The sequence below is a fragment of the Lycium ferocissimum genome, chromosome 8 (genome assembly GCF_029784015.1).
Source record: "Lycium ferocissimum isolate CSIRO_LF1 chromosome 8, AGI_CSIRO_Lferr_CH_V1, whole genome shotgun sequence".
Taxonomy (NCBI): Eukaryota; Viridiplantae; Streptophyta; class Magnoliopsida; order Solanales; family Solanaceae; genus Lycium; species Lycium ferocissimum.
Window position 1 is genome coordinate 44,075,020 of NC_081349.1, and position 11,235 is coordinate 44,086,254.

Consider the following 11,235-nt stretch of genomic DNA (forward strand, 5'->3'; position numbering starts at 1 on the left):
TAAACCCAAACCTATAAATAAAAGCCACAACTCTCTAATATACCCGTCCATATTCTCTGCCCAACAATTCCAATTTTCTCTTTGTACTTTGTTTCTTTTTTCATTTTTCTTCACTCGTAGATATTGTCATAATGCCGATGAAAACAAATAGAAACAAAACTTATACATACTAGAAACTAGAAGCTACATGTGATGGAAGAGAATGAAAAATTAACAAAAGAAAAATATTTCCTTTAAATACTTTACTAGCTTTTTCTTTTGATAGGTTCAAATACCCTGCTAATATGGATTCCAATTCTGAACTTCATGAACTCAATTTGAGATGCTACAATGTGAGGCATCATTTTTCACAATGCCAGCCATGGACGATTCACGATAGGCCTTTCGATTTCTCAATTTGCAATCCTTTCTCTATTCCGACATGAAATTTCGATGTACTGAAGTGCACAGAGAGAAAGGGAGATGGGGAATAAACAAGGAGGAGCTTGTGTATTAAATGGTATTTAATACAAAGGTCTAATTAACATTTTAAATATCAACTTCCAAATGATAAGATATAGTATAAGAGTTTGAAACAATGGTGATCAAAGTTTGTGACTGATACAGCCTTTCGGGTAAATCATTACATTGGTGATGCGCCAAGATAACTGTCACCTTCCTTGGTCCCAAATGCACCCTTGTTAGGTGTTAGCGAAAGGGTGTATCCAGCTGTGGTTTCATTCAGATATTGATGTAATTTGGATAAGAGAAAGAAGAAATAATGACTGTTGTGGCTTGATCTACAAAGAAGCTTCATTGCCATATCTTGATCCACTCGTCATGACTCACTGAAGCTATGGTTCCTTTTGAAGGTGAATCTGCTAATGAAGAAATTATACCAGTATGTGCACTATATGTCCGTGTTATGTTGCTCTGGAAGATTGGATTCCACAGCTCCAGTAACTGCAACAACATTCGACATGTATCAGATGAAGAGGGAAAAGGATAAATAAAATCAAGGACTATACATGTGAATAAGCTTCAAACATGAACGATTTCATCTGACATAGTAACTACCCAGTTTGGAAATCTAATATTCCAAAATTCCCCTCAACAGAGAAGTCATTATGCACCACAGAATGACCAGACACGGATGGGAAAGCAAAAGTGTTTAGATGAAATTGATATGCAATCAACATTTTCTTTATTGAGATTATTAAAAAAAAAAAAAAAAAAAAATAACAATGGTATTGTCAGAAGCAAACGTCACATCAAAATGTGCACTCTAAGACACATCATTGTAACACCAGAACCCAAAATTGCAGACTATCTTACCCTCCTATTATTCCTTTACCATTTCTTAGCTTTGGCTGACAAAGAGAGAAGTTCTTTGTTTCTTTTCTTTCTTTTTCAGGATGGTTCCATATCTAAGCATCCTAAGTCAAATTTGTTGTTTTGCAAATATATAGAAACATTAATCGAGCCAAGTCTACAAAGAACTTATCTATGAGCATCCTAAGTTAAATTTGTTGTTTTGCAAATACATACAGACAAAAATCGAGCCAAGTCTACAAAGAACTTATGTATGAGCAGAAATCTTCAGCAGAAAATGTCCACATTGTTTTAAGCATACCTCATCCGAGCCAATCACCAACAATTGAGCGTACCCAGGGTGGAAAGTGCACGATTGAAACTTATTGCCACTGGAGCACAGTTCATGTATACACTTTCCTTCACAAACAGACCATATCCGTGCACTATCCTCACTCACGGATGCCATGTAATTCCCACTCATATCCCAGCAGATTGAACGGACGTCTTTGATGTGTCCCTATCAATCAAAGTAAACAAAACCACATTGATACGATATAGTAATGAACAGATCATAAATTTAAAACAACCCTGATCAGTGTTCAAGAATAGCATCTTACTTGTAACTTTTTTTGAATGCTGTTTGTTTGGACATCAAAGATATTTATAATATTTCCGGTAGAACTTGCCAGAAAGTCCCCAAGTTGAGGTTGAAATCTAACTTGTCTACTGCCTCCCTGCATTTGTACCAAACCAAGGGCTAATGAATACAATTTTTCGTTAATGCATGATAGCTAATTCTCTATAACCTCTCTGTTTAGAACACTGTACAATGCGTTGCTGAATCTGATACGGATGTTCAAATAACATTACGAAATCCTTTTATTTTCTAAACTATCATTTTGCATGTGTATCCACATGATGAGCGGCTACTAATCTTGAAAACCTAGAAATTGTTTGGAATAAAAAAATAAAGAATAACAAGAAAAACATTTCCTACAATCAAATGCAGGAAGTCATGAAAAAACAGATTCAACAATGATTCAGAATAAGGTAATCAGGTAATCTCCAAATTGAAATGGAAATAGAAAGCAGCTAATAATCAATTATGGAGCCTTCCTATGTCAAATAGAGACATCAACATCTAAAACAAAGGAAGGAAATAGAGAAACCAACCTTAAAAATGAGTGTGAAATCACCCTTATTGACATCCCACAGTCTAATCTCATCCTCGCTATCACAAGAACTGAGGAGATTCACCTTTGTTGGATGAAAATCTATTGACATCACATGCCCGGCATGCCCGGCAAGGTTTTGGAAAGGTTTGCTTGGCTGGATTATGACAAAATGGTGAGATATGCACAGTATGATGGTTGTAATAAACACGGATCAAAAGGAAGCAATTCAAGAGATTAGACAATTATCGTTATGAGAAATCTTGATAACCAGAAGAAAAGAAAAAAAATTCTGAACGTTTAAAGACTGCATAAGATGCTTTGGTAAGAGCAAGTTCCTCAAATATTGACTCAAATGAGATGTATTATAGAGAGCAAAACATGATGATGCTGATATTTGATATAACTGTAATTAAATCTTTTGAGTATCCTCACTACAGAGATAAAGACTGACAATAAATGTCACATTGACAATTGTCCGAGGAGCTAGAATCAGGATAGTATTAACACAGAATCAGAAGAAGTAATGTGGACCAAGAACAATGAAATCATAGAACTAGTAAATAAATATCGTGGTGAGTTGACTCTCTGCTGACTGCTATTTCTGAGCCATTATAAAAAAGTAACTGAAAGACTTATTCGACCAAAGATCTGCAATGGCAAATAGAGGTAGTACCTTGGCTGCATCCCATATCTTCACAGTTCTGTCAAAGGAAGATGTTGCAAACACCATTGAGTCTGGTCTAAAACGGATATCTGTAACGAAGTGAGCATGACCTTCTCCAGAATTAACATTGTCATTTCCCAATTCCCAAATCAGAACCTAAACATAGATTGCATTACAAGTTTGTTAACAGGAGAAGTTGACATAGGCGGTCTCCAATTTGACCAACTAGAATCGTGTCGAAGATAAATAAGACAAACCTTCCTATCTTGTCCAGCAGTAGCCAACAAATCTCCTTGTGAATTAAAGTGGCAACATAGGAGCTTGTTGTTTGTTGCGTGAAGGTTATTAATCTCTTTAAAAGAGAGGCCTGCGAAGCAATGTGAAGTCAATCATCCTTTGTGTGATAACTAGCAATTTCTACATCAGGGTAAGAGCCTGATGAAGTCAGAAGCTAGAGTTCTTAATCTTAAAACTTAGATGTGATACCACATTCTTTTCTTCTTTTCTTTCATTTTAAGAAACAGTTATGCAGAACAAATGTAAGATCTTGCAATTTTTTACAAGAGAAACTTATAGATGATAACACCTATTTGCCACCACGAGAAGCTGCCACATCACGACTTACTTTTAAGCAAAGAGGTTCATGACACCTTTTTAATATTAATTTTGTTACGAACCATTAAGCTTGCTGTCGCCTACCTTCTCTTTCAGCTTGAGCGCGTGCAGGCGCAGTAAAACTTTCCAATGCACTAACCAGACCAGCGGCAGTATTTTTCTCTTTCCCAACCTACAACTCAGAAATATATGGAGTGAGCAAGAATAAAGTTGATGAAGACCAAATAGAACTCATTCGTCCAATCCCAAAAACGATGCCCATGTCTGTCAGAGACAAAGTGAAATGGAAACACCAGCACACGAAGGGCTTTAAGAAGTAGATGTAGAACAATGATCTTACAAGTGGCAGAGAACTCGAGGGAGTTTTCCTCTTTCTGTCACTCTGCACTGCAGGTTGCTTTCCAGTACTTTGCTGGTCAGCTTGTAGATTCTCCGAGATTCTTTGATTTGTATCACCAAGCATCTGTTCAATGCCAGAAGCAGAAAAAGAAAGGCAGGAAAAAATCTCGATCACATCAGTAGAGTAGGATAGCCCATATTTTGTCCCTCAATATGTTGATTGTTGGACTAAGCAAATACTTTGAAATTCTTTGCCCCCTTTTTTCCTTTTCTGCTTCATAGATTTCTCCTTTTAGTTTTAAAGTTCTTATTTGACTATTAATAACTTGATCTACAATGTTTTACAAAGAGATTTCAAAGACCAGAAAATTCTGAAAACTAATTCATGGTCTATTGCAGGGCTAAAATAATTGCAGCATGCTACAATCCCTAGGAGCGAAATGGTTACTTCAGTATTCAAGTTACTCTTGCATTTCTCCGGTCGAACCAGCTTGAGTGAACATACGAAAGAAATCACAAGAACTTACAGGGGCAGGATGTTTGAGGTTATCCAATGTTTGAACTGCTACATTTGGTAAAGCATCCAGTTGAGGAAAGGATGTAGTTCTCTGAAACTGTTCCCTTTTAGTTGGCACCATTACACTGGGATGTACAACTTGATGGCTAATGACAGGTGGAATTGAGCCAACTCCCTGTGTTGAATATGAAATGGATGAACAAACTAAAAGTTGAACCTAAACACCCTAATGGACTGCACATTTTTATTGATGCAAAAGTTCAAGGTACTCGCAACAGATGCCATCCTTGATGAGATGATTGTCAATAATTTTCGATCAATTATTTATTAAAAAGCTTGCAAATGTGTAGGGAAATGTAAACATACTCTTGCATTCCACTTTGGAGGAACAGTTGGTGTTTGCTGCATTTGATAGCTGAAGGATATGAACGTACAACATACAGAATTAGAAGATTCTGATATGCAAACTCAACAACCAAAGTAACGTTTCATACACAAAAGATGCTTGGATTAACAAGATAATGTGAAAAATGTATCTCATATTACAGGCCAAACAGTTGGTTCTAGTTACTAGACTAAAGAGCATTCCTGAATAGCCAAGTTTTGCAAGAAACTCTTGACATTTCATATATCAGAAGGTCATAATTAATAGCAATACACAGACAGAATAAGAACGTAATTTTGGTCAATCTTCTTTTTGTTGCCTTAGCAGCTTAAGACAATAATAGCAGACCAATTAAACAGAAGTGGAGAACAAAATCAATATCGCATCAATCGCTCGACCTTTATCCTCGTTGAAGTAGCTAAACAGACATTGTAAAATAGATTAAAATGTGGCAAAAATTATCAGTTAAGCAATAAACATAACATGTTGTTACCCTAAATTGCTTGCAAATGGAAGCACGCCACCCATTTCACTAATCTCAGGAAACTGTAAGCCTGATAAATCTGGTAACGCATAACCGGTACCAAGAGATGACAAAATATCTGAAATCTTATCGTTCATAAGATCAGGAACGCTGGATTCCATCGATGCCATCAAATGAGGGGATGGCATCACATTAGATATGTTTGCTCCCGTATGATAAGAAGCATATGATTGATTTGCAGGACTGTTATTAGCCACAATGCTTTCCACAGTCTGTGCAACCTGAGAATTTAGAAATCAAGCATTTAGTTCGCAATTATTTCATATCCGTTAAACATGAACAAGGCATAGAAAAGGTCCATGGGTAACACCTTATCAAAGGATTCAGTAGCTAATACATCATCGTCAGGGAAGCTAGATCTGTATGCTTCATAAAATTTAACCCACCACTTTTGCAGAAATGCTTCATGAGGAGAATTGATGGCTGAAACGAACACAAAATAAAAAATCGTTACTCCAAAGCTCGATATAACATTATCACATCACTTCACTCCATCAAACATATCTCTCTAAGATAGTAAAGGACAGTTAATACAGTAAAAACATCCAACATTAGGTAGCTACAATGTACCACATCAATCAAAGAGAATAACCTCAACTAATTAACAAAATTTATAAGAACAACAATATTAGTAATCCCCCGTATGGTCATACGTAAGAATTACCAAACTAATTAACCATAAGAATTTTGCAACCCTTTCAGGTAACAACAACCATTACTAAGAGTCTAAGACACATATCTAAATTCATTAGAGGATCAATTTTTAGCATCTGATTAAAAGAAAAGAATTAGAAAAGGAGTTACTTACCAACAAGATTTTGTTTAGCACGAATTTCGTTGGAGAATACCTCACCAGTCTGATTGAAACCTCTTTTAGACATGTAATCGAGAATGATACGTTCAAGTCTGAAAAAACACAAACAAATAAATGGAAAAACATGATTAACAGAAGGCAAACAAAAGGGAAAATCACACAGACAAAATCAAAAGAAAAGTGGACAAGCACAGATTATCAAGAGTATCAATCATTAAAAAATGTAAGTACTTAAAATAACACTGAGGCGTAGTAGAATCACACAGCCAAAATCAAAAGAAAAGTGGACAAGCACAGATTATCAAGAGTATCAATCATTAAAAAATGTAAGTACAAAATAACACTGAGGCGTAGTAGCTTTTTCTGTAAAAAAAAAAAAAAAAAATGCGATCTAGCACATAAAAACTTACAAGCGTTGAGCCTCCAAACTGGCCATGATCAGCAAAAGCAAAGCCTTAATTAACCACAAGAAAAGAGAAGGGAAAGAAGATTCGAGCAAGAACAACTAGAAAAGATGAAGAATCTCAAGAACCGAAATCCCACTTAGACTACAGAAAGAAGAATGCAGAGAGAGAGAGAGAGAGAGAGAGAGAGAGTTGAATTGAGAGAATGAGAGAGTAGAATTGAGAATGAGGTGGTGGAAATGAAAGATAGAAGCTTTATAAGAGAAGGAAGTACAGTAAGTGACATTACCATGCAAAAGTGAAAGAAAATATAAAACGAAAATATTTTATATATTGGATTTCAAGGGGGAAGAGAGAGAGCTTGTTCTCACTTTTAATTTTATCTTCTCTCATTTTTATTTAACCTTAACTTTGTTTTTATTTTATTTTATTTTTTCCTTTTTCTTTCTTTTAGTTATTTCTGGTGAAAAACCCCTACTTTCGTAATGCAGTCTCTGGCGTGGGGGTGGGAGGTAGAAATACTTTTTTTGTCAACAAAACCATGTAATCACTGAAACTTTACTTCTATTTTATCAAAATTATAGCATCTTTTGATATACGTGTGTGTGTAAAGATAAAAATGTGTGTGTTAGTTTTTATAATTAGGATTTAAAGAGTAAATAAATGCCACATTTTTTTGTTTTGTAAATGTCTTCTTTATCAAAGAATTCTTTTTCTTTAGTAAATTCATTTGCATTTGTCTACTCTTTTTTTCACAAAAAAGAAAAAAAAAAAAAAAAAAAAGGGAGAAAAAAGATTCTTGTTGAGTCTTGTTTTTTTCATTTCGTCACCGGTTAAAAAATTAGGAGAAAAGGACCTTGAGATTTTTATCCTTTGATGTTTTACCTTTTTCATAATAAATAAATTAAAGAAAAATAAAATAAAGAGGTGTTAATGCTTTGTCATGCTTTCTATAGTATTTTGCTCTGGCTTCTTCACATCCATTATTTCTTTTCCGACCTCCTTTGAAATGCTTTTCCTTGAGCCGAGGGTCTATCAGAAACAACTTCTCTACCTCTCAAGATATGGTTAAGGTCTGCCAGTTGTGGACCCAAGATTCAATAGTCCTGGGTGCTCACCTTAAAATCAACAAAACATATAGAGCTTTGAGTAGGATTCAAACTCCACTCCTTCATGGCTTAAGCCTAAAGGCTACCACCTTTTAACCAAAGCACCAAGATCTTTTATTACTTCTTGAGTGCTATTTATTATTTTATATCAAAACGTCAATATTTTCTATATGTCTACATAGAGTATCTGCCACAAGTAATGGGTGCTCGAGCACCAAAAAGTAATACACGAGTCCGCCGTAATACACTCTACCCACCCCAGACTCTACTTGTGGGATTACACTAGGTATGTTGTTGTTGTAAAATAAAGGGGTGTTAATGCACATTAGAGGCAAAGTCAAAATAGAAGCCAATTTTAAGAAGGAAGCAAAAAGAAGAAAATGAAATTAATTGTTTGTACAACTTAAGAGTTTTTTAGGTGACAAACAGACAGAAGTTTTTACTGCAATACTTAACCTCCAAAGCTTCGAACCAAAAGAGGTGACGATAAAAGTTAGTGAACCTTCTTAAATTCGAGCTAATCTAATAGGCTTTTTCACAGTTGGGCAGTCACTCATTAATTTTCTGCAAATATCATTTCGGTCTCTAAGCAACTTTTGCACTGACTTCAATGTAAGATGCTCAAAACTCAGAATTATCTCACCAAGAAACAACCCCCGTCATTTTATTTATTTAGGATATACAAATCAACAGTTTAAAAAAATATTTACATTATAGTGTATTTAACTTTGTATAGAGTATTTACCATCTCTTTTAGTCTACCAGCCTACTTATTATTAAAACAGTGATATTAAAAAAGAAAGAAAAAAGGAGCAACCAATCAATTAAAAAAAGTGTAAGTGTACTGAATAAATTTTAAATATTTGAGATTATGTGATATAATTTAAATTCTGGATTTGATTGTTGCTAAGTGCTTACCATATATTGGTTAAATTGTTGGTATCAACCATTTTCTAAGGTTAAACAACTTCTTTTTTTATTTAATCCAACTACTTAATCTTGGGAAAAGAGTATTAACCAAAAAATGAGTAGTATTTCAATAAAACTCGAGGCATTGAGATTATGCAACTCTTATTACCAAGAAAATGCAACAACAAAAACTTGATAAGATGATATAGCCTAGGTAAGAAATTACTTACCGTGAACTAGATACCATTTTTAATTAAGTTATTGGATTGCCTACTAAAATTTATGAGATTTATTGATTCATAAATGGTGACTCATTAGTTGTCAGAATGGTCTAGTCAAATTACAATAACCCAAGACTTAATCAGCTTCGGTCATGCATGTATAGATAGAAACTAAGAGTCCACCAAACAAATGATAGAGAACCAGGTTTTCTATCTGTTCCCTCGAGTAAACGACTGAAAGTAAATAACACAAGATATTTACGTGGAAAACTCCTTGCTCAAAGGATTAAAAATCACGACCTACCCCAAAGAGGATTTCCAACTTCACTAAACTGAGCAACTTCAGATTATAACCTATTGCAACCTAGGAATTAACCTCTTAATCCCTCACCCCTTACAATAACTCTATTGTAAGCCATTTACAATAACTCCATTGCAAAGCTACAAACCTTGACTAACTCTAGCCAAGCCAAAACAACAAAGGTTGAAAACAGTCCTACAATGACACTTCTTGAAAGTAGTGTAGGATTACAAATAAGGAACAAAATGACAAAGACACAAAAAACCTAAGGACTTAAGACATCTTCAGTGTCGGGATCTGGTCCTTGAGTTTGTAGCAACTTTGTTCTCCTGAGAACCTTGAGAGAAGCGGCGGCTAGCACTTGAGAATAATATGTTTTTCAGAATTAAAAGTGTTAGGTTAAGCATTGGAACATGTTGTATATATATTGGAGAGCATGTGAGAATCATGTGAATGGGGATAGGGACATTTCATCTTTTGGTTTGGCTTCTAGCAAGCACGCTGCAGTATGTCTTCTATTAATCTTACAATCAGGTACAGGCAACGATCTTTATAGTAGAATTGACTTGTACGATAGCCAAGGGAATTGATCCTATTTGGTCCCTATCCACAAGGGAACAGGGCACATTTGTCAAATCGTCAAAACTTAAAGAAATCATAACTTATCATGTATGAACTTAGACATATATGGAAAGTAAGTAAGATTATCTAAATTTAAATACTATGTGACAGAAGTATTCTGTTGAAGGACCATCAACCATCCAAGACTTTTAATAATGGTAAGCTAGAGTCAAAAGATTAATGAGTAATATATATATATATATATATATATATATATATATTTTTTTTTTTTAAAAAAAGAACTAATGAACACACTGTTTGATTTTTCAGATTCTTAAATTTATAATAGTAATTTAAAGTTAGGTGTGTCAAACTTGATAACACCTGGATCCTCCCATCAGTAAAAATACGTGATAACTCTTGTCCACCAAAGCTTTAGACAGATGAAAAGAAATTATTTAACTTTTTTACTTCTATTAGAATTCCTACTCTAATCTTTATCATCTTCCTTCCTACTTTATTGATCGTTAAATCACGCCGCAAAATCAAATCAAATGAAGTATTTGGATAATGGATTACCTTAGGGCAATTTTTTTTAATTAAACAAATAGGTAACTCTGGATAAAACATTGATTCGAAACAGAGTCTTATGTCAAAGGACTCTCAGGTCAAAGGACCCTCTTAAAAGACTTTGAAGGCAAGCCCTATTAATAATTGTAAAGCAGTTCTAATGATTTTGTCACATGCATATTTTCTTTTTTAAGTGCAAACTGTTTTTTCCCTTTTTCATTATCAGGAAGGAAAATCAATTCCTTCGTGGACCAAATGCAAATAAATGATATGGCACAATATTAAACATGAGACAAAGCTTCACTAGAATATTTTATTTGTTAATTAGGAACTACTAGAAGTGTTTACTTCCTAGTTTGTCTCAATGAAATGGCTAATTTACTAGTTGGAGACTAGAAAACATCCATCATGCAGCACGAATTATTTTACTTATTTATTATTCTTTATATTTCTTTCAACGCATATATGATTTGGAAAGTATATTTAAATTTCTAAGTATGAAAAGTTTATTTTCTAAAGAGTAAAACATTATGTCTGAATTTAGAGAAGAAGTTTAAAAGTTTGATTCAAAGTCATCTTTGTTGTTTTTTTTTTTTTTTTTTTTTTTTTTTTTTTTGGGTAGGACGCTAGTTGAAGGTTACTTGACCAGAAATGGGATGCGTAATTTTTTTTAATTTCCCATAGAGGCCACAATATGCATGAAGCATAACGCAGATTTCCGTAGAAGTCACAAGGTTGTAATGCCATTTGCACTTATGCCCTTATTTTGTGCTAGTCTTTAATTTTTGCCCCTCGTAACAAACAACTTTTTCGC

General features: G+C 34.3%; 1 protein-coding gene across 1 annotated transcript; it reads right to left on the reverse strand.

Annotated features, from left to right (window-relative positions):
* Nucleotides 1–387: 387 nt before the first annotated feature.
* On the reverse strand, nt 388–6,970 carry LOC132066992 (uncharacterized). Its single transcript, XM_059460166.1, has 14 exons — nt 6,757–6,970; nt 6,341–6,438; nt 5,843–5,955; nt 5,482–5,753; nt 4,970–5,018; nt 4,614–4,778; nt 4,088–4,210; nt 3,832–3,919; nt 3,390–3,499; nt 3,142–3,288; nt 2,467–2,622; nt 1,911–2,027; nt 1,613–1,810; nt 388–942 (listed from the first exon to the last, which is right to left on the reverse strand). The coding sequence occupies exons 1-14, from the start codon at nt 6,780–6,782 to the stop codon at nt 793–795; spliced, it is 1,812 nt and encodes a 603-aa protein (XP_059316149.1). The 5' UTR covers nt 6,783–6,970; the 3' UTR covers nt 388–792.
* Between the last annotated feature and the right edge of the window lie 4,265 nt (nt 6,971–11,235).